General features: G+C 34.1%; 3 protein-coding genes across 6 annotated transcripts; 2 read left to right on the top strand and 1 right to left on the bottom strand.

The window, feature by feature from the left end:
- The first annotated feature begins 2491 nt into the window (after positions 1-2491).
- Positions 2492-10053, top strand: LOC127804073 (COMPASS-like H3K4 histone methylase component WDR5A). Its single transcript, XM_052340798.1, has 2 exons — positions 2492-3274; positions 9490-10053. Exons 1-2 carry the CDS (start codon positions 2624-2626, stop codon positions 9781-9783), a joined length of 945 nt encoding a protein of 314 aa, XP_052196758.1. The 5' UTR covers positions 2492-2623; the 3' UTR covers positions 9784-10053.
- A 3431-nt stretch (positions 10054-13484) lies between these two features.
- LOC127803619 (pentatricopeptide repeat-containing protein At2g13600-like) lies at positions 13485-18668 on the top strand. 4 transcript variants are annotated; one of them, XR_008023543.1, is made up of 3 exons: positions 13485-15816; positions 17740-17896; positions 18000-18668. XR_008023543.1 is itself a non-coding variant. In XM_052340008.1 (2 exons), the coding sequence occupies exon 1, from the start codon at positions 14072-14074 to the stop codon at positions 15770-15772; it is 1701 nt and encodes a 566-aa protein (XP_052195968.1). In that variant the 5' UTR covers positions 13485-14071; the 3' UTR covers positions 15773-15816; positions 18000-18666. The 4 variants fall into 4 exon arrangements, 3 of the variants coding, with proteins under 3 accessions (XP_052195968.1, XP_052195967.1, XP_052195969.1); XM_052340008.1 differs by lacking the exon at positions 17740-17896 and having other exon boundaries at positions 18000-18666; XM_052340007.1 differs by lacking the exons at positions 17740-17896; positions 18000-18668 and adding an exon at positions 16749-16905.
- A 118-nt stretch (positions 18669-18786) lies between these two features.
- LOC127803618 (probable beta-D-xylosidase 6) lies at positions 18787-23636 on the bottom strand. The gene is made up of 6 exons (XM_052340006.1): positions 22799-23636; positions 21543-21709; positions 21303-21400; positions 20807-21154; positions 20046-20465; positions 18787-19672 (listed from the first exon to the last, which is right to left on the bottom strand). The coding sequence occupies exons 1-6, from the start codon at positions 23561-23563 to the stop codon at positions 19071-19073; spliced, it is 2400 nt and encodes a 799-aa protein (XP_052195966.1). The 5' UTR covers positions 23564-23636; the 3' UTR covers positions 18787-19070.
- Between the last annotated feature and the right edge of the window lie 1058 nt (positions 23637-24694).

The following is a 24694-nucleotide window of genomic DNA, read 5'->3' on the forward strand; positions in this document are numbered from 1 at the left end:
TTTCCCATGCCTTCTTTTTCTTCTTTTGTCGTATTCATCTTTTAACCAGTATCACTGCATTTCCTTATACTATTGTGACAACGATAACTCTTTTTTTTAGGGGGCTTTTGTTAAAATAAGTAAGATAAAAGGTATCATGATAAGTTTGGAATGCATTATGGATCAAGATATAGAATAATCAAGATAAGACTGGAAAGCATTCCAAAATTTATATCAGAGTGTTTGTTAAATTTTTTGGAATCTACTGATAATTGTATTTTTTCTTTTTATGTGTTTGTTAATGCATATGATAAGTACCAAAAAAAGAGTTTTTTTACCAAAATATCCCTATTACCAAATTTATTATTAAAATAGTATTTTATGATTAATATGAATTGTCAAAAAAATTAAAATTAAAATTAATATTTTATTTTCTAAATTCATGTTTAAAAATAAATTTAAAAAGAGTTGAAAAGTATAAATAATTATTGTTAGAATTACAATAATTCCACCTAGATAATTAAAAATGGCCAAAATATATTTTCATAATAGGTAATAAAATATAAAATTAAATAAAATAATTTAAAAATTGGTGAAATGAATTATATTAGTTAATAAAATATATATAGAGAGAGAAATTTAAATTTTAAAAATCAATGAAATGAATAATGTCATTTAAAATTTAAAAATTGTCAAAACATATAACAATTTAAAAATGTATTAAATAATATTAATTATAAGAGTTAAATAAATAATTTTTTTAATAAATTTAAATCTTTAAAATACATTAAATGGGATTAACTATCCTATAAGGGACATATAAATAATTGAGCCTTATCTTGAAAGAGCCAAATAAATTTATTCGATGGGAAAAATTGGATAAATTTATCTTGAAAGGGGGAGATAAGAGGTCACGTGAGGACTTTTTCGGAAGTGATCAGATAAGCTTAACAAACACGTTAGAAAGACCAAACATCCGAAATGCTTCTTATATCTGACATTTTCTCCCTTTTATCTTGATTAACAAACACTTCCTTATCGAATTATTTTAACCATTCACCTTTCCCCTTGCCACTAATTTCTATATCTCTTCATTTGCATGATTTTGAATACATTATTTCGCTTTTTAAAATTTAAAACTGATTCATGTTTAATATAAATGAATGCATTTTTTATTATTTTTTTAATTTTTTGTATAAATGAAAACATGAAAATAAAGATGGAATTATAGATGAAAAACAAAAACATATTCTCTACAAATAAATCATTTCTAGAATTACTCTCAAATCTTAATAGCTTAGCCATTAACAAAAAGAAAAAGAAAAAGAAGAAGAAGAAGAAGAAGAAGAAGAAGAAGAAGCTCATTCTAAAAGTCCATAAAAATTAGAAACAAAATTATATATTAGTTAAAAACAATGAAAAGAAAGGTGAGAATGCTGGCCAAATTTAAAATCATAAATATATAGAGACGCTCAATAAAATTATTTTTTGTTATAAGAGTTAATATTAGAAAAGAAATTTTTTAATAATGTTATTTAATCAATTTTGTTGTATCTATCTCAATAAATTAATAATTGGATATATAATAATTTATGAATTACAATTATAAGTTATTTCACTTTATAAGAGGGATTGGGGGTATAGGTACAATTTTAGATGAGGGTTTGTTTGTTGGTGTATGATTGATTCTCTATCACAATGTACTCAGACCCTATAGCAATGGCAACTCAAGTCTAGCATAATACATGCATGCCTGAATAGTTGGGATGAAACATAGAATATTGGAAAATAAAACACTAATATATATATATATATATAGGTAAAATAGAAGAGTAATGGAGATAAAAATATTAAAAAAGATAAAATTAACAAGTAAATTTTTACCTAAAAATACTAGTTAAATATGAGTTTTGGTTTCATAGGATAAAGAAACATGTGCTTAAGACATTCTTTATAAGAACTTCCCTTCTTTAATATTTGGCTTCATTATTAAGTTAGAAATTTTATATTAATTTAATTAAAATCAATTTTAAAGCACTTTGTTTACTATCCAAAATTAGGGATGACTTTGATGTCACTTGTAATATTATAGGTGTCCATTCATAAGTACTAGTTAAATCTGATTATTGAAATCATTTATAAGATTTAGTAAATATGATTTATAACTCTTTAATAATCTACTAACTAGAAATTGAATTATTATAAAAATAATAATATTATTATTCATAATAAGATTGGAGTGATTTTTGTTAAAAATAAGATGCTTGGGATATAATTAAGATAGATTATATAAAATGGAGATTAATAAAACTCTTATTAAAAGAGTGATTAAATGTATTTAATAAAAGAAGCAAATTTTATAAGATTTAATGGAAGACTTTCAGCATAATATGCTGTAGAAGATAAAAAATTATAGATAAAAAAGGATTAGCTATCAAATTATAGATAAAAAAAGGATTAGCCATCAACGAAGCTTTTCTATAAAATGGAAATCAGATTCGATCGAGGCTGCCTGCACTGCATTACTTATTAATAGTGTCTGGCCATAATAATTGTCCCGAGGCTCGGTAGTTGGCTGCTACTGCTGCCGCCGCGTCCTTAAAACCCTGAAGAAACCCCCAATTTCCCGAACCTTCCATCGGAAATGGCGTCGTCGGAGCCGGTGGAACCAATAAAGCCCTACAAGCTAAGGCAAACCCTGTCGGGCCACAAGCGCGCAATCTCCAGCGTCAAGTTCTCCGACGACGGCAACCTCATCGCCTCGTCCTCCGCCGACAAGACCGTCCGTATCTGGTCCACATCCGGCGCCTCCGTCCTCCATCAGGAGCTCGAAGGCCACGGCCAGGGCATCTCTGACCTCGCCTTCTCCTCTGACGCTCGTTTCGTCGCCACCGCCTCGGACGACAAGACCGTCCGCATCTGGGATGTGGCTACCGCCTCCCTCATCAAAACCCTCACCGGCCACACCAATTATGTCTTCTGCGTCAACTACAACCCCCAGTCCAACATGATCGTCTCCGGCTCGTTCGACGAGACGGTCAGGATTTGGGATGTAAAGACCGGCAAGTGTCTGAAGGTGCTTCCGGCGCATTCGGATCCCGTCACGGCCGTCAGTTTCAATCGCGACGGGTCTCTGATCGTGTCAAGTAGCTACGACGGGTTGTGCCGGATATGGGACGCATCGACGGGTCATTGCATGAAGACGCTTATTGACGATGAGAATCCACCTGTTAGCTTCGTGAAGTTCTCGCCCAACGGGAAGTTCATTCTTGTTGGCACTTTGGATAATACATTGGTGAGTTTCTTTATTCTTATCGTTCTAGCTTCATTACTAATTGGAGGCGGACTTTAGCTAAAGCTTTAGTTTTTAACATCTAGGAGGCTTTTCTATTTCTCGATGCGTGTTAATCTATGAAATTGACAGAGGTCGTGACCCCGGACGCATTCAATGCATTTATCCGAAAACAGAGGGGAAAATTTATGAAAATAAAAAAATTGTGTATAGCTGTATGCTTGGTGTTATTGTTTCCCTGTTTGTTTACATTCCCGAGACAGTAATGCTTCAGAGTTTTCTGCTAATTGATTTTAATTTTCAGATTCATTGTCTCTGTAAAATCAGATTTTGGCTTTTTAGCACAATCTTTCTCTTATGGGGTAAATATGTTGCTAGGAAAGGTGAATATAAGTTTTCAAGCCTGTGTACTTTTTGAACAATGAGTCAGAATACTTTATAGGTTTAAGTTGAGAGCATATGGATTGAAGCTCTTAGTTTAATCTGGTCTAGAGCTTGCCGAACCTTTACATATGGAAACTTTAAGCTTGCCATCAATTGCCCAGCCAGCAGTTAGTATACTGTTTTTTGTTGGCCTCTAATCTTTTGCTGAAATTTAGATTTGATTTTACATACGAAGTGCAGGTTTAAAATCCTTCCATCAGTTATCTGATGGATATGATTTGGGGTGGTTATATTTGCATTACTAGTGATTTGTATTGATCCAGATGAGTCTGGAATAGCTCACATACTCACAGATGAAGCGGAGAAAGAGATGTGATATACTAAACTTATTGCTAGTGAATTATGTGTACACCCAATATAATGTGGTTGAAACCAGCAATGGGTATGCATTTCTTATTTTCTTCTAAAATATTTTTTTATCGGACCTTGGAATTTTAAAGCACCCTAGCATTATAAGTTTATACCATCAACAATGGTATTGATTTATGAAATCTAGTTAGCCAACCATTTCTATCTATAATTACATATTCTGTAAGGCTATTATATTATATGTTTGCTTAAGAATTTTATAGTAAGTTTTATTTTGTTTTTCTCTACCTTTTTTGCTATAAACTTTTTTCTATTTTCATTTAATTCACTCTCTTCACTGGCGAGTTTACTAGTCTTCTCACATGTTCAAAAGAGGTAGAGGAACAAATATTTAGCAAACCAGGTTGAGGAAATGATAGGATTATTTTGATAGGTTTCCTACTTTGATTTTAGGGATTATATTTAGATGAGGGTTTATCCTGTTCTTTTGGTTTATTTTATGTAGGTTTGTCTTTCCATCTTTATTTAGATTAGATGATTGTAGTTATGATAGGATGGGATAGGATTTATAATCATGTTATAGTTAGGCAATGATCTGAAGACCAGATCGGACTGGGTGGTTTAACCAGTAAAATTGGGAACCAGTTCAGAAACGAGTTCGGTCCATGGCAAAAAACTGGCAGGTTTTTTAGTGAAATGTGGTTGAATGGGATAAATTGGGCTGGTTCAACCGCTAGGCTGACATCCCTCTTTCCCTGTTTGCTCAAATCAAAAGCTTCGAATCTTCAATCAAACTTGCATTAGACTCAAACTTTTCAATCAAACTCTTGATTTCAAGTCTTTGCACCAGTAAAGCATCTTGAGATCTTCAAACCACCGATCTTGCCTTCACTGGGAGGATAACCAGTTAGAACGCATGCGCGCGCGCGCGCACACACACATATAGAGAGAGCTAGAAAACAAACCACACGAGAGAGAGAGAGAGAGAGAGAGAGAGAGAGAGAGAGAGAGGGGGGGAGAAGATCAGAAGATGAACTCTGATAACCCCGAACCATATTGCATAAAGGGGGGGGGGGGGGATAGAAGCAGATAATCACGTGGGTAGAGAAAAAGGGTAAAAGAGAAATGGGTGTGTGGCTGTGCATTTATGGGAACATTAGGGATGGCAGTCTATATGAAATGGTGTAATTGGAAACCAAACCATGAATTGGAAAAATATCCTGACAGTTTTTATTTATTTATTTTTATCTGCCTTATTCTTTTTTTATCTGCTTTATAGGTAATGTGTTCGTAATCTAAATTTTAAAGTGTATTATATAATAACCTATAAATAGGTACATGACATCGATGTGTTTAGAAAACATGCCTTTGATTATTGAATACAAATGATACTCTCTCTCTCACTCACTCACTCACTTATAAAGCTTTACTTCTTCCTCTTCTTTGTCTTCTTCTCTTTTTCTTAAGTTTCTTTTTCTTCTTATCTTTTTTATTCCCCAATTTCTTCTTGATCTTTGCCAATCTTTTGATTGTTCATTATCAAATTGGTATTAGAGCATTGTTTTGAGTGTTTTGCATTAGGACGACAAAAAAAAAAACTTGGTGGGAGACACTTAGATTGATATTAACTATATGGTCTTGCAAAAAATAAGACCATAGATAGAAATGAATGGAAAGTTAGAATTCATGTAGTCAACCCACATAGTGGAATAAAGGCTTGGTATGTTTTGAAATAATGTGATCTTGAAGTCTCACCATTTCATTTCATTTTATTTTTTATTAATCCTATGTTCTATGTATTCAATTTTTAACTTACAGTTTTTGCTAACTAAGGCATCCTTTCATAAATAGATCTTATTATACATACCTTCTTTTGTCTCATTTTATAATATCATCTGTAGATAATATATATTAAGACATCAATTATGCTTAGTGCTCACTGTAGATTCTTAATATAATCAAATCATATTTGGAAAAGCTTTAGTATCTCCATGTGAAGTTTTGGCTTATGTTTTTTCTCTATCATATATATACACATATACATATCTAAGCTTGTCTATAAATAATTTGGGCTTTCTTTTTCTCTAAAATCTTTCACAAGATCTTTTTAGAAACTTTGTCATAGACTTTTTTTACATTTATAAATAAACACCATAGGTATATATTTTTGTTTATCTCTAGACCTTTTTACTAGATGCCTCAATAAGCAAGACAAATAAGTAGATAACTTTTATTGTTAATCTGCCATTAATGAAACTAAATGGGGTTTCATGTCTCCTCTTTTTTGATTTTTGCTCAATCACCATCTCCCAAAGCTTCATAATAGGCTCATTATTATTATTTTTTTTTATTTTTATAATTTTTCATCATATTTTCCTTATTCTTGTAAATGGTCACTAGAGTGCTCTTTCTTGACTTGCCAGACATTTTTTTTTAATTTAAGGATTATGCTAAATAATTTCATTAACCATATAATATCTTTTTCTCCCTTTTAATTCTATGCTTCTATCTGAATGTTATCTAGTCCAATCACTTTACCATTCTTCATTTTTTTTTTCATGCCTCATTTCACTTCTTTTAAGCAAATATGTCTATAGAACACACAATTTCTATTTGTTTTAGAATTAGCAAAATGTCCTAAGGCAATATTTCTTTCTCCTCATGCATTGAGAAGTGAAAAAATACTCTTTCCATGTTTCCTTTATTGCCCCCTCATTTACTAGCTTTAAATTATTGGTACAAATATTCATGATTTTTGACCTGACTAAATCGACTACTTTCTTTCTTTTCCAGCTAGGCATGCAGGTAAAGTTTTACTTTATAGAAAGTTTTCTTAGTCTTGATATTTTCTTATACCTCCTCGCCCCACCATGACTTATTGATTTGATTTTTTTTTTTTCTTTTAACTCTTCCATAACGGTCTTTATTGTATTTTGGATAATAGTAGTCATAGTAGTCATCTCATTTTACGCGTTTGATTGCCTCATCTTTTCCATTACATGCTTTTTCTTGAAGATAACTGGTTTCTTTCCTTTTTTTCAAGTCTAAGCATTTGATTATTGAGCTTTTTTTATAGAATCATCTTTCCTTCATCTTGATTTGGACATTGAGGACCATAGGGTTATCTTGAGTGGTTAAACACTTTCTTGGCATAGCTTTATGATCTTTGCAACATATACGATCTGTTTGCCTCATAAAAAAGAAATCTATTTGTATAGCTGATAAGATATTCTTATGTGTTGTCAAGTGTGCATCCTGCTTCTTGACAATGGTATTAGCTATGCTGAGATCATACACTGTATGACGGACCCTACATTATGTAATTGAATAATAAAAATTGCTGCATAAGGGAGTAATTTTGACATCCACAAACTCCTGAAATGCTGACATTGGGCTAATGCACTTTAATCAGTCATCTTGCTTTAATAACTAGCTGCTTAAGTTGACTGTGTATGATATATCCAACATGAAAACGAAAAGGCAAAGGTATGACATGGAGGCCTTAGCATGGTGATTTGTCTCCTTGGACTTGTCTGATGTCTAAATAGCTTTGGCTCTTCTATACATTGCACTCCATTCCTTTGTGTGAGGTTCTTTTAAGTCATGTATTTTTTCTGTTCTCTGTTTTTATGGTGTTTGTGAGCTTCCTTCTGTTTTTGCAATTCATGCTTCTATTAAGAAGGGCATGGTTCAAGTTGTGAGTATCCTCTTTGCAAAACAAGGGAATGACTATATAAAAAAAATTATCTTCCTCTTCGACTCTCGCAAAGTGGAGAGCCTCATAGACTAAAGACACCCTTTTATGCTTACAACAACAACAATATATCCAGCCGTTATCCCACTATGTGGGGTTGGCTACATGAATTCTAGACTTTTATGTGGGTTACATCCCAACAGATAGTTTGTCTAGAATTCATATTTGGATCCGACTAGGTTTTACGTTGGCTGTCGGCTACCTAACGCAACTCTCCTCCTTTATCCGGACTTGGGACCGGCAGTGGATAATATCCCCTGGCGGAGTAATGATGAAATGAAGTTTGAACACCATCTTCACATAGAGAAGTTTCATGAGATGGTGGTGGGTGGTGAATGAAGATAATTGATATAATTGTGTTCTATCACTTAGTTGATATGGTGAAACCAACAAGTACAATATGGAAACACAACATACACCCTTTTATGCTTATATTAGGAAAATATGCTTGCTAAGTGTGTTCTTTCTTCTTTTTTTCTGGTTCGTTTTTGGTTTCCATATGTTAGCAAGGACCAATCCAAATTCCTAGTTTTGGTTGCTCCTCTTAATCTATGGTTACGAAGTAATTAAAAGGTCAAATCAGTGTAAGTAGCTTTCACTATTTACGGGTTTAGAGAAGGTTAGATGGAAAACAATCTTCCCTTGTATGCAGAGTGGTCATAGTCTGTATTTTGAACCCATTACATAAATACTAATTAGCATGAAACATTGAGAACTAAACGCAGGTACTAGTTCTTACATAGAAACATTCAAAAGAATGGTACTTGGCCTGACTTGGTATGAACTGTTTCAATTGACTGCATAGGCGTCGATGCAGACAACTTAAGGAAGTAGACATAAAGTGTTTAGGAAAAGATAATAGTGTCTATTCTTTTCCTTTTCTTTAGTGTAACTTCTGACCCTATGTTGAGAAAAAACATTTAAATAGGAAATAAAAAAATTCCATTAGCTAGTGTTCATTCCCCAAAATTCTTGGGTTAATTGCCTATTGTTAGGTTGCTGGTCCTAATCTACTACGTATGCAGAGTTGTTTAGCCTAAAGCTTGAAATCCAAAGTTGTATTGATACAACAAGAAGAAAAGCACAAAGAAATTATAGAGATGTCTCAGCATTTTGAAGTGATATTTGAGTTAATTTCCAATAGTTGATAGACCAAAATCTTAGGACATTATTTGTAGGGTTTTATGTAACTCAAAATTGAGTTCTATGAATTGCAACATCTTTAACCATGTACTTAAAAAGATTCTTATGTTAAATTGTGCATGCTTGTAAGTGTTATTTTCCATTGTGCTGATGGGAAAAAATTGTAGTGGCTTGTATGCTTTTCTTTTAAGTTCTAGTTAATTTCTATTGTTCAGTTATTTCTTATTAACTGGAACTTTCATAGCGTTTAGAAGCTTTTTGGAGAAGAAAAAAGGTAATACCGTTCTGAAGAGCAACAAGCTAAACATGATGAGCACTAGTCCACACATATTTGTTCAGATGGCAAAGAACGTCTTAACTTCAATTATTAGAATTGAATTCTCTGGGATGTGCATTGTTTACCTGTATAGTCTGGTTGCACCTTTTCTTTTTTTTTGAAAGATTGGATAAGGTGCAGTTATGATGAAAGATTAGATAGTCTCCTTGTACATGGAGTGTATGTCTCTATGAAAGCTACCCAATAAAAAATCATCCACCAGTGTCATTGATCTTTTATGTTGTATTGCAGAGGCTTTGGAATTTCTCAACGGGTAAATTTTTGAAGACTTACACAGGTCATGTGAATTCGAAGTACTGCATTTCTTCAACATTTTCTGTGACAAATGGCAAGTACATTGCTAGCGGCTCTGAGGATAATTGTGTGTACTTGTGGGAACTCCAGACAAGGAAAATAGTTCAGAAATTGGAAGGTCACACTGACACCGTCATATCCGTGTCATGTCATCCAACCAAAAACATGATTGCATCAGGTGCGCTGGGGAATGATAAAACTGTGAAGATCTGGACTCAAGAGGAAGACTGATTTTGTCTACTAAAAGATTCTGCTAGATGACTGCTTCAGTTTGCATGGACCCCAAACAAAATTTAAGGGGAGTGTTCTGTGGGAAAGCCGATCCATTTGATAATATGTTTTATGGTGAATGTTCTGCTTACTAATCCAAGCAATTGCTTGATGAAATTCTTCCATTTAGATTTATTTAGTAGCTCCATTTAAGTTAATTGCTTTACAGTGTAATCTTCTATGTACTAATCCAAAGCAATTGCTTGATGGAATTTTTGTTCTTTAGATTCATTTAGTAGCTTTCCTTAAGCTAATTGCTTTACCTCTGCGTGCTGAAACTAATCCAAGCAGTTGCTTGATGAAATTCTTTCAGATTCATTTAGTCCCTTCTCTTCTGAGCAAATATATGCAGGATCCATAATATTGCTGTTTCAAAATCAATACAAACTTATGTCTGCGTTGCTGGGGAAGATGTTTTTGATGGGGATGATCTCTGCGAGCCAATGTCCAAGAGGTAAAGGGTAGTTAGTCATGGAAAGCTGCAAAAGGCTGTGCCATCATATACAGTTTCCTTAGCCCTGTTTGAGCTAGGATATTTGTTGACTTTGTGGGTCTCCTCTCCCAAGTCCCACATCAATTGGCTGTCGGTTTGGGATGGTTTCCTTTTATTATAAAAGGAGCCCTCCCCCTCTGTAAATTCATTCCAACAATTTGTATTCTCCTCTCTTATTTGTATTTCTTCTTTTGAAAACTGGTGAAGTATTTTGGTAGAATTTAAGAACATAGGTTAAATTGGTCGAATCTCGTTATATTTTGGTATTTTATTTGTTGCTATATTTTATAATTTTCATCAGATATATTTGTAGTAGTGCTTAGTGATATATTGTGTTATTCAATATATGTTTAGGAAAAATTTGTCTAAGAAGTCTGAATTTTAAGTGAGATTGTTTGTGACTTCTCTAATCTTTTTTAGGATTTTTTCTAGTGTAATTTTTGATATAATTATTTTGCACTATTCACCTATACGAATATTGTTCATCTATACGATACTATCGTACGATACTATTTACGGTAAAGTTGAATTTAAGAAAAATAGTTTATTTTTTCAACAATATTTTTTAAGAAGATATTAAAAAAAAAAATGAAACAACTTAGATGAAGAAATGTTTCGACTCAAGAACCTCCACAACAACATGAATCAATTGTAATAAGAAATGCACAACGAAAGATTCAAAAACCTGCTTGTTTTGTTGATATGGTAGTCTATGCATTTTCAGTTGTAAATGATGGCATTCTTGCTAGTTATAATGAAGTTGTTCAAAGTTCAAAAAATGAAAAGTGGAGGAAAGCCATGAATGAAGAAATACAGTCCCTTCAAAATAATGAGACATGAAAACTAACCAGCTTATAAAAAGAAATAAGGCAATTAGATGCAAATTGGTATATACAAAAAATGAAGGATTTCTTAACAAGAATGATATCCGCTACAAGGCAAGGTTGGTGGCTAAAGGCTACGTTCAGACAAAGGATATTGATTATAATGATATCTTTTCTCTAGTTGTGAAACATTCTTCCATTAGAATTTTATTGGTCTTGGTAACACAATTGGATTTGGAACTAGTTCAACTGAATGTGAAAATCGCATTTTTACGCAATGATTTGGAAGAGGAAATTTACATGATTCAATTAGAAGGATTCAGGGTTGCTGATAAAGAAATTTGGGTTTGCAAACTAAACAAATCATTGTATGAATTGAAGCAATCTTCGAGGCAATGGTATGAGCGATCGATTTGACAAGTTTATATTGGGGTAGATGTACATAAAAAATAAATAAGATCACTATGCATATTTGCGCAAGCTACAAGATGGATCTTTTATCCATCTTCTCTTGTACGTTGATGATATGATGATAGATTCAAAGAATAGTAAAGAAATTGAAAAATTAAAGGCTTAGCTTAATTATGAGTTCAAAATAAAAGATTTGGGTGAAGTCAAAAAGATTATTTGCATGGAAATAATCATAGACATGAAAAGATAAAGGTTTTGTTTGACTTAGAAAATATATATGAAGAAAGTATTACAACGTTTTGGCACTAATAAAAAGTTAAAACTTGTGAGAATTCCATTAGCTCCTCATTTTAAGCTTAATGCATCTTTATATCCGAGGAATGCTATGAAACATGAGTATATGTCAAAAGTTTCATATACAAATACAGTTGGTAGCTTGATGTATATTATAGTGTGTACAAAACCTGATATTTCACAGGCAAATGTAGTTATGAGTAGGTGGTATATGCATGATCTTAGAAAGAAATATTGGCAAGTTGTGAAATGAATTTTGTAATATATTCTGAACACCGTAGATGTTGGTTTAGTGTTTGAACGGGATGAGAAAGTGAGTAAATACATAATTGGTTATTGTGATTTCGATTATACTGGTGATCTAGATAAACGTTGATCTACAACTAGTTATGTTTTCACTTTAGTTAATGCATCGATTAGTTAGAAGTCTATCTTACAGTTTACAATTGTTCTGTCTATAACAAAAACATAATACATAGCAGTTACAGAGGCTATGAAGGAAATAATCTGGCTTTATAGGTTGTTTGATGAATTGGGAGTTGGTTAAAAGTACATCAAAGTACATTATGATAGTTAGAGTGTTATTCACTTAACAAATAACCAAATTTATCATGTAATGACAAAATATATTGACGTAAGATATCACTTTGTATAGGAAATTCTGGAAGAATGTGAGATATAAATTTAAAAGATTCGAATCATTGAAAACCTTCAAATACAATGACCAACGTAGTGACAGCGGTCAAATTTCAATATTATTTGGACTTGATTAATATTCTTAGTATTTGAAATTGGCGCTTCAAAACGCATTTAAAAACACTATTGATAATAACTTTTATAGTGAGAATTTTGTAAATTGAGGAATGTGATTGGAATTTGAGAAATTCACCAAGGTGGAGATTTATTGACTTTGCGGCTCTCCTTTCCCAAATCCCACGTCGGTTGATTATGGGTTTGGCAGGGTTTCCTTTTATTATAAAAGAAGCCCTCCCCCTTTTTGTAAACTCATCCCAACAATTTTTACTTTTCTCTTGCATTTGTATTTCTCTTTTTGAAAATTAGTAAAGTATTTTGATGGTGTCTGAGGATGTAAGCTAAATTGGCCAAATCTTATTATATTCTGGTATTCTATTTGTTATTATATTCAATAGTTTTTGTCGAATATATTTGTAATAGTGTTAGTGATATATTGTGCTATTAAATACATATGTAGGAAAAATTTGTCTAAGGAGCCTGGGTTTTAAATGGGAATCGCTTGTGACCCCTCCAATCTTTCTTGAGATTTTTCCTCATATAATTTTTTGTACAATTATTCACGCATTATTCATCTATACGGGTATTGTTCATATATATGATATTTTTCGTGGTTAAGTTGAATTTAAGAAAAATAACTCGATTTTCTTAACAATATTTTTTAAGAAGATATTAAAAAAAATGAAACAACTTAGATACATGTTAAAATGAACATGCTTCGCACATTTATTTATTCTGTTCTTTACATATTTTATTGGCCAATGAACAATGTATTCTGATGGTTATTTGGGAATTTGAATACAAATATGGAAGCCCATTTAACAAACAGGTCGATCAGGGAAAGGATAATCAATGTCATGGGGGTCGATTTTGTGTTTTTGCTTGTTAAAAACTAGAGATAACTGAGCTGAGAATTTTGGCCAAATTGTATGGTGAATGGTCTTTTTATGATTGTTGAAGCAAGGGCAAGGGCACGAGCAAAAGAAAGATACTACCTAATTTGGTTCAACTATATATATCATTATTCAAAGCAAAATGGTCAGACCATTCAACCTGATAATTTGGCTGTCCAACTTAAAATGTTTAGAAGAGATTAGACGAGAGGTACCGACAAGGCTTAGCTAAAATGCTAGTTGAGGTCTCTCTCCCTCTTTGTCAGACCCAAGTCCGTTAAAATTTCCTACTGGTGCGGCAACCCTACTATTACCATCTTCTTCTAAGAATCGAATTACCATCTTTTTTTTTTTAATTTTCTTTTTATATAAAATGAAAATCTGACTCGGTTTTCCATCTTCCCTCTTTTGCGAGCTCTTCTGGAACCTCTTCGTCAAGGCTTCGTTTTGGAAAAAACTTCCCGATATAACCGTACGACCAACTTCCTTCATTATTTCTGTAACACAATATTCTTTGTGTCTTCTGGACTCGGGTTGAATCCTTTGTTTCTTTTGCTGAAGGCAACCGGGCATGTCCCAGAATGCTAAAGAATCACATTTGCCTCCGTAAGGAGATACGGGGCAGGATCTGTAGGAAGAGATATTTTTCTAATGTGGCATATCACATGTTCGATGAAATTCCTCGAGGAGTTTATGCTAGGGAAGCAGCTAAGCAACACATGGATAGTCTCGGAAAGAAGCCCACAAAGTACACTTTTTGTTCTGCCCTGAACTCTTGTGCGAAGACATCAAATTGGTACTTGGGTTTGCAGATTCATGCCCAAGTAATTCAGACAGGGCACGAGGAAAATTTGTTTATAAGCAGTGCGCTCGTTGATGTTTATGCCAAGTGTGGAGAATTGGCAGATGCATGGAGGGTGTTTGATAGCATGAAGATGCACGATCAAGTATCATGGACCTCAATCATAGCTGGATATTCACAAAATGGGGATGGTAGACAAGCCATTTTATTATTTAAAGAAATGTTGCTTTCCCAAATTAGACCTAATGCTGTTACTTATGTTGGTGTTATTAGCGCATGCATTGGGCTGGAATTGGCATTTGAATGTTGTATCTCACTTCATGCGCATGTAGTTAAACTTGGCACTGATCGTAACAGTTTCGTGGTCAGTTCTTTAATAGATTGTTACTCCAAATGTGGGAGAGTTGAGCAAGCTGTATTGCTATTTGATGCAAGGGCTGAAAAGGATATTGTCCTTCTCAATTCTATGATCTCAGGATATTCTCAGAACCTATTTGGCGAAGAAGCCCTAAAACTGTTTATTCAAATGCAGAAATACAGTATAAGTCCAACGGATCATACTTTAACCAGCATTCTGAATGCTTGTGGGTGCTTAGCTGTCCTCCAGCAAGGAAGACAGTTTCATGCTTTGGTAATAAAAATGGGCTCGACTTGCAATGTGTTTGTTGCGTGTTCATTAATAGACATGTACTCCAAATGCGGTAGCATTGACGAAGCCCGTTGTGTTTTTGATCAAGCGGTTAAGAAGAACAGTGTCTTGTGGACTTCAATGATATCGGGGTATACTCAATGCGGAAGAGGTTCCTGTGGGTTGGAGCTTTTTGATTATTTGGTGACTAAAGAAGGACTCATGCCTGACCATGTTTGTTTGACGGCTGTCTTGAGTGCCTGCAATCATGCTGGATTTCTTGACAGAGGGATTGATTATTTCAATAGAATGAGAAGAGATTATGGTCTGATTCCTGACCTAGACCAATATGCTTGTGTGATTGACCTCTATGCAAGGCAGGGGCATCTTAAAAAAGCCAAGGGGTTGATGGAGGAAATGCCCTTTCGTCCAAACTCTGTAATTTGGAGTTCGTTCTTGCATTCTTGCAAAGTGTACGGTGAAATAGAACTTGGGAAGCAAGCTGCATTACAGCTATTTAAGATGGAACCGCAGAATGCTGTTCCATACATAACACTGGCTAGTATTTATGCAGGAGCAGGTTTATGGAGTGAAGTGGCTAAGACTAGGAAATTGTTGAATTTGAAAGAAATGAAGAAAAATACAGGATGGAGTTGGGTTGAGATAGGAAAGGAGGTTCATTTGTTCTCCGTGGGTGATATATCTCACCCTCAATCACCAGAAATCTATGTGGAGCTGGAAAAGCTGAACTCGGAAATGAGGGAGGTTGGGTGTATATTAGAGCGTGGAGAGAACGTTGACACTGAGTGTTTATTAGAAGAGAAGAGAAACTTGGAGCAATTTTATCAGTGAGCAAGAAAGATCTTGGTTGTTGAATTCAACAGAAGCACATTCAGGTATTTGTCAGGGTAAAGTTGATATATTTTAGTGTTTTTTTTTGCTAAGAATGATATATTTTAGTTACCCCTTCAACTAAAGTAATAATTGCTATCTAAAGTTCGATAAATATTGCCAAAAATGTATGCTATATTTTTTATGCCTCCAAAAACTCCTAGTCCTTGGCAATAGGTATTTCCAAAATGTAGCTGTAACTAGAATTTTCAGACAGGTTCCTATACTTTTCTCAGTAGGATATAACATTTACTTAGAACCGATCAGAAATCCTTCATCCAAGGCTGAGATGAGAACCTTTAGACAGAATAATTCTGTGTGAGTGACTAATTGTAGAAGCATGATCAATTGCTGATTCTTTGGGTGCAACCATTTCAAATTATTAACTGAACCTAGATAGAGTAGAAAACATTGAGAATACAGAGAAGGATAGTGCGGGAGCCTCATTTTGCGTGGAGTAACTGAAGATCGGGTAATGGTATATAAATAAAAATATTTTACAAAAGATCTACCAAATGTTTGTTAGTATCGAACCTTTTGTCAAATAGCAAGTGACATGTCTGAAGGATTAGCACTTTAATTGGTTACGATGAACACTTTTAATAACCTGTGATGGCATGAAGTGCAAGTTAGATTGTGCAAATTTTAGGCTCCACAAAGGAGAATAAATTTTATATAAGAAATTTATGGCATGCCAAGCTTTAGTTCACAAGTACAGCGATATCTTTAATGATCTTTGGTGATCTAAGTAGTCTGTATCAGTCATACTTATCACATAGAAGCAATTATTTTTACCTCATTATCAGTTCCCATTCAGGAGTTCTTGATCATCGCGCGAACATGGATATGTGAAGTCATTCAATATGCAATTTTTTTTCCTGATTCTTGTTAGAAAATGCACATATGAACTCATTTATAATATTTTCTTCACTCCTAGGTACGGGTGAATGAGGAGTTCCGTCTACATTTACTAATATTATTATGTTTATTAGTAAGAAAAGGATTTGGAACTATGCGTGTAGAGATGAATCACTGCATTGTGTCCTTTTGGTGGATGGAGCAGCTCAGAAATTTCAAAATTTATTGCTGACTAAAGTGGGTAGGTGGTTTTCTTTTTTTTTTTTTTTTTTGGGGGGGGGTGGGGGGTGTGTCCAGTAATATTGAGAATATTTGATACCTCGTTACTCATGTTAATTACATCAACAACAATAACATATCCAGCCTTTATCCCACTATGTGGGGGTTAATTACATCATGCTAAATAATTTATAATCAATTAATTGTTTTTGACATTATTAATAGCCGTATTATATAATAAGGGGTATTTTCTTTTTTTTACTATCTAGTCAGTTGGTCAGTGATTTTTTTTTTTTTTCTTTCATTGGATTTTGAAGACAACACAATTTGAAGGTTTAAAGAAAAATACTGGGCTGAAAGATAGTTATTGCGAGTAAAAAAGAACAAAAAAGAAAGATATCATGTTTACAGGGTTAAATTCATTGAAAGATAACTATGAGAAATTGAAAGGATAGAAAATAAGTTGGAAGGGTCACCACTTAAGTTACAGTTAAAACTAACAATACAAAATAGATTCAGGGGACCTAAGTTAAAAAAAAAAAAAAGATTCATTTGTAATATATATATTTTTTGCTTTACTTGTAACAATTGTAGTACATGCTAATATAACCCAATTTGGACCGATCATCATTTTAATAAAGTTTTTGGATGAAATCATAATAGGATTAAAATTCAACAATAACTGGGTTAGCTAAAAGATAAATAATTAATAAATGGATAACTGAAAATGAGGTGAAGAATCTGGCTGAGACACATCCAAATGACATCCAAATATAGGAATTGAGTTTCAACCATGTAGGTTGATTTTGAGGGTACTTTCAATAATAATGCCTTCATTCTCCTCCCCACAGGACTTAGACGCTTCACCAAAAGAACAACTCATCATCCAATTTTGTTTGCTTAGACCCGTTGCTTAATTTTGGAATAATGGACTTGGAATGTTTGGATCCACTATTCAAGTTTGACCAACTTGGACCGGTGACAATATACCGTTTGGTCTGAAATTAGGTAGAATAACTAGTTTTGGTCTTTTAAGGGTATTTACTTTTTCCTTTAGCTATTTATTTAATTATCTTTTTAATTAGGTTATTGTTATTTATTTATTGTTTAGGTGATCCTAATACATCTCAGGCAAGACTTGGTTGATCATGCTTGCTTATGCCAGCACTTGAGTTGTTAACTTCTTATATGAGTTGATTTGGGTATGCATCTTTCGCAAATTTATTTATCTCAGGTATTTAATATATATACATTTTTTTTTATAACTAATATATATTTATATTAGACTTGTTGAAAATCATTTCAAATCATATTATGGAAAATTCATAAAATGGGAAATTAGTCTTCTGTCATATGCCATGTCTATTGTTTATGACCATATGTCCATGGGGCAAGTTTTGTCTATATTTGCTTTGGTTAAGGTGCCTTTTTTTTTTTGGTTTTGGATTTGTTTGGTTAGAATGTTTTGTTGCTAGGGGATAAACCTTGATGTGTTTGTGCCTCTGTTCGTATGTCTTGGTTAATAGATAAAAATATGTGAGCATATGGATAGCGGTAGTCACAGACTTACAATCTAATGTTGTCCGCAGAGTTAAAAGAACAGTTACTAGATGTAACCAATACAATATCTAAATTTGAAAGAGGAAGCAATTACAACCAAATGGTGGCAATTACCTAGGAAAGCCTCCACAACCTGTGACATAGAGAAGTTGGTAGCCTAATTTCATTCGTTCAAACCATTCAATTAGTTTGCTTAGTTTTATCTCTTGTTTGGTGCTTGCTTGATCAAATTTGATAAACCATTTACCAGGATCATTTTCAATTTTTAATACCAGTAAATGCCTATGTTTCCATTTTATATATCTGAATAGAATATAAGCCAAATACCATAAACATCTAAAAACAATCATTTTATTTGTTTACAACAAATTACTTCAATATCTATTACAAGGCAATAATTTGCCAATTCATCCCCACACTCCATATTGGTAGGGTATAAAAGAATACCAACTACACCTTTTCCAATCCAACAAATCAGAGATGTACATCATGAACATTATATTCCATCAAATAAAAGATATTTGAACAGCCTACTATCAGTGTGGACCACATGAAGCAAACTAACCCTCCCCAATGCCCGCTTAAAGGTGGTCTTCTTAATCCAGAACAAGCTATGTTATAATTATATATTAATTGAAATAGTATGCTCTAGATTCCAGAGCATTAGAGTGTAATTTCCAAGGGGTAATATCCTTCTTCCATGCACATCAGCGAAGCTTAGATGTTCGCAAGGATTTATGGTGATGCTTATTTCAGTGGACCTACGGGATATTGTGTGGATACGATCAAACCAAATTAGCTGTTTTTCTGGAGCACCATCCATTTCCAAAGATTTTGGCCCTCTAGAAAACAACATCATAACATGACTTCCATCCATATTGCCACTATTCATCACAGAAACCTGTAGTTTAAAAATCAAGGAATCACAATATTCCAATTCATCAACGTAAATGTAACCAAGCTCGCCATTTGTTTGAAGTGCCTTAATCTTTCTTGTTGTAGCCTTGGTAAATCTCAACATGCCCAATTTGTTTGGAGCAGACAATAGCTTGTACGTGAAGTTTGTATAACTTAAACCATGTCCAAATTCATATATCTTCTCTCCAGTATAAAATCGATAAGTCCTCCCAGGATAACCTCTAGAGGGATCAGGTCGCATATTCATGTCAGTCATTGGTATTTTAGTGAACGATTCTGGATACCAAGTGATGGGTAGTCTTCCACCTGTTTTGTTAGAAGAACAACATAAATCATCTTTTTCAAATTAATGAGCGCATAAGGTAAAATACCATCTATAATTGTCATATAGATAGTTTAAAAAACAAAATCATGTTTCTTCACCCAGTGTCTTCAAACTCACTTCCAATACATATGCTTTTTGTTTTTCAGATTTTTTTAGGGTTTCAAAAACATTTGGCCATGTCTTATACCTTTGCTTGGGTAAATTCATATTTGACAAACAGGTTTAAGTAATTCTTAAGAATCGAAATGAGGAATTTTATTCTTCTTCTTCTTCTTTTTTTTTTTTTCTCTCTTTTTTGTGGTAGGGTTATTTAGCTGCCATATTCTTACAAATTCTCAATATATTTTCACTAACCTGGATTATAATCTCCGAAGATGATCTCTGCAACTGCCTTTCCCCCAACTTCTCCAGTATAGCCAATCCACAAAATACTAGCAATTCGTGAGTCTTTCTCAGCAAATGACACATCTACTGGTCCACCACCAGCAAGAACTAAAACCAAAGGTCTTTTGCTCACAGACGCAATTGCTGTAATAAGATCCTTTTGGTAACCTGGCATCAGGAGACTATAGCGGTCGAGTTCTTCAGTTTCTTGAGATGTGTCGAGTCCAGCAACTACAATGACAATATCGGCTTCTTTTGCAAGAGTAATTGCCTCAGCAAATCCTGCTCTTGTTTTGCAAGGTACACCGTCTAGGCAACCGATCGCATATGATGTTGTCTTTGCATATGACTTAAATCCATCAAAAACAGTCTTTAGGTTGCAAGGTTTTCCTGTAATACAAAAAATCATAAAGCTAAATCAGTATATGGAATCAAACTAGAGTCATAACTAGAGAGAAATTGCATCAAACCATTTTGAGTAGAAGGGTGTGAGAATGCATGTTTTTGAGGCAAAAGATGCATATTAATTTTATTACAGTTAAAACCACATGCTATTTCCTATTATTCATTGAATAGCAAAAGAATTATTATCATAATAATCAGCTTATAACCGTAAAAATACATTAATTCTAAATAAAAATTCAAATAAATTCTATGGAACATGGAAAGGTTCGATAATCAAGCTATTCAGGGCTTCATAACCAAAAAGCTAGCGAAGACAAGAACTAAACCTGTATAGTCACCACCCATTGCGTAATTCTTTGCCATTGGACCAATAATGGCCAAGGATGGGACCTTATTCCTATTCAAGGGCAGGAACTTATTGTCATTCTTTAGAAGAACGGTGCCCTGCCTTGCTGCTTCCAGTGCCAGTTCCTTGTGCTCTGTGGTGCAAACATCTGATGGTCCTAAGCTTCCGTGATTTATATTTTTAGGGTTTCCATCAAAAAGTCCCAGACGAATTTGAACGGAGAACAAATTGAAAAGAGCTCTGTTTATGTGTTCTTCTTTCAACTTCCCCTGCTCTACTGCATGCAGACCATACGTAGCCGTGTATTCTCCACACTCAATATCCATTCCTGTGTCAAAACAGAAAAAGAAATTCAAAAAATGCATATAATAAAACCTCTTATCAAATCGTGATATGTTTTGCACACATGCCACTTGAATTGCCAATTAGTTAAATATATATAGAGTAAAATAGAATAATAGCACGAGAGGGAAAACCTGCTTTAAAAGCGACTGCTACTGCATCTTCCGGAGTCTTGGTGTAATTATGATATTCGTACATGAAGGAGACAGCTCCACAATCAGAGGTAATATACCTGTAGTATAGTGGTGTCATTGGGAGGAGGATCAGTTGCAGGTAATGAAGAAGGATAGTCATCTGATAAACTACTCTGTTTATAAATAAATAAATATTTTAAGAAACACTGAGGAGGTTTAGTGGCACTACGCAGTACGCACCCGTTAAACCCCCATTCTTCTCGAGCTTTTCGAAAGAGATCTTCGTGCGCACAGGCTGGTACACCATTGACGGAATTATATGAGCACATCAAACAACTTGCTCTTCCTTTCTCGACGCAACTCTTGAAAGGTGGTTGATACGTGTCCTCCATGTCTTGCTTGCTCACCTACATACATAATTTTTAATTAATAATTGAAATGACAGTACAGTACTCAATTGATGAGACATCCATTTGTAATTCGACTGGATCTACTTCAATTCAATTCAATATGATATTAAACTTAATTGATCCTCCACTATGAGGACATCTTGTAAAAAACCAAAGCATGCGGTTTCATATTTATTTTTAAATTCTAGTATTCAATTTTGCATATTCGTTTTAAAAGAATTATTCTTATTCACTAATAACACCTTTTGATTTCATTATTGCCTTCATAGTAACTTGATACATTATTCTTAATTTGCATGTTATATGCCACATTTTGATCAAGAATTGGAAATAAAAAAATTAACAAATATTTATTATTTAATGTAAATTGAACGTGTATTGATATTCAATGGATATTTATCATGAGACATGTATGGGAATGGGGAACTAAGTATATTATATGACAAGTACAAGATGAGTATTAGGAAGAAGATACGGGTATGCGAGAAGGCACGTTCAATTTTTATTACTTTTTTTAAAATTTTATCATCAATTTTCTTTTATCGGCGATAACAACCCTCAACTAATATCCTTTTCATATATATTAGGGTATTGTTTGTTAATTAAAATATAGATCAGAAAAAGTGAAATATGAAAAATATTTTAAATAAAAATATTTTTTATTATATTTATTAAATTTATCTAAAAATAAGTTACATAATTTTTTATTTTAAAATTTTTGGATAAATTTATCTTTTCTCTTTCGGATAAACTATCTTGAACTTTACAAATAAATTATTTTAATTTAATCTCATTTTACTTATTTTAACAAACGCTATTTAGATGAATTTATTGAACACGTGCAATAGCCTACAAATCATGTAATACAAATAAGCATACAGAATTATATCTATAGGGTCATTGCTAGAGAGACTTAAACCATGAGAAAAGAAAAGACCACTATATAATCCCATATTACCAGCCTAACCTTGGAATAAATCTGTGGATATTGATAAGCTAGTTTCCAATTAAAAACTCTCCCAATGGTATCTTGTCGAAATATAAATAAAGACACACACACACACACACACAAGAGTCAGTCCATACCGTGGCATCAAAGTTGTATCTGTCGTAAATCCCCCATTTCTCCAAATCGTAAGCTGTGTAGTGCTTGCAACATGCAGACGCCATCAGCTCGCCACTCTCACCACTGTTATCTGCCTGCTGTAGCTCTCGCCTCTCGCCAATCTCTTCTTCATTTCTACTGGCATGCCCTCGATCCTCCCACTGAAATCCCTTCACAAACTCGATGGCATAAGCTGCTGCAACTAACGGATCTTCTCCTGTTGTCTCTTGACCTCTCCCCCATCTAGGGTCTCTGAATATGTTAATATTGGGCGCCCAAAATGTCAAACCAGCCTGCCCAACATTGAAAAATGCTCTGGCCTCAACCGCAATGGCCGATGCGATCTTGTACCAGAGACTCCTGTTGAAAGAAGCCCCAGTGACAATGACTTGAGGGAAGCTGGTGGCTGCTGGAATTATGCCATTGAACTTTACTCCGGGGCCATTGCCGCCAAGTCCATGCAGAGACTCTGACCACCACTCATAGGCTGGCATGCCGAGTCTTGGTACGCTGGCAGCGGCGTTCTCGAGTAGTCCTACCTTCTCAGGAAGGGTAAGGAGGGAGATAAGAGATTTGGCTCTGACTGCCACTGAAAGAGAGGTGTTGCAGAATTGGTAGGAACTATATGGTGGCTTACAGGCGAACTGGGTTTGAGGGTATGAAGTGATTGGTGGTGGAGTTGATATGGTGAAGCATGAGAGACATAGAATACTGAGGAAGAAGAGAAGAAACGTGCTCCTAGACATTGCAAACAACCTGTGATGTCTTTTTGCCTGGAATTCTTCTGTAAATGTAGTCTGGTGAGAATTAATCGGAGTTACAACGATTGTTTATATAGACGGGGCCGGGAAGCTTATTGTTAATTTGAGGCCATGTTTTTAAATTTTGGATAAAAACTTGGACCGCGCAAGTAAGATACATAATTTATTATGCTATCGGCTGACTGGGAAGAGATTCAGGAATCAAATAATTAAAAAAAAAAAAAAAACAAATTTAAAGCACGTGCATGATAGGTTCTGGCAAAAAGCACGGCAGTTACTAACAGTTAATTAAATAGCGCGATACGCGCGGGGCATCAAGGCCGTGGCCACATGCACGATGTCAAGTTTTTACTTATTTGGGCTTGGGGTTTTCCAAGTTTCTCTGGTAATGTATAAAAAGTTGGGGGCTTTTGTTGTCCCTTAGCTTAATTATTATTATAAGTAGTTGTGAAGAAGGGACAAGGGAAATCAATGGAATTAAAGAAGCTTGGACGGAGATTAATTAATTAGTATAAGTTGCAAGTAAATATCATAATTTGTTGTTATTTGGATGGCGGAACGGACTCTTAATTATATTCAACGGTTAGTAGGCTAATCGTGGGGACAAAGCCAACTGACCGCTTGACCAAGAACCGGTCAGCTCTTCATCATCCAACTTAATCCGAATTACACTGCTTTGCGTCATTGATTCTAGCCGAGTTTTAGATTGATGATGATATGCTTGTTACCATCTACTAGTGGATATGGCTGGCTCCGTGTCTAAATGAAACCAACTTTTTGCTGAGTCATCAATTCTATCCTTATTCTGAAGAACAAATCCCATTTCTACTCGAAGAATATCATTGTCATTGGTGATTAATGTTATTAGTTTTATTCTCATAGGTTATATCTTGCAAGCTACTGCATGGAATTCCGTGTTAGTTATTTCTAACTCTTGGAAAATATATGCGTGTTCTTGCGGATTGCATTGCATGGATGGGGGTCGTTAGTAAGAATATGTCAACTTTCGAGGCCAACTGTTGATTGCTAATTTCTACCTCTCGGAATGAAAAAATTAATTACCCATAAATGATTAATCATTAATGGCATGCAGGTCCCTGTGAGATTTTTTATCCT

Source organism: Diospyros lotus, chromosome 6 (genome assembly GCF_014633365.1).
Source record: "Diospyros lotus cultivar Yz01 chromosome 6, ASM1463336v1, whole genome shotgun sequence".
Lineage (NCBI taxonomy): Eukaryota > Viridiplantae > Streptophyta > Magnoliopsida > Ericales > Ebenaceae > Diospyros > Diospyros lotus.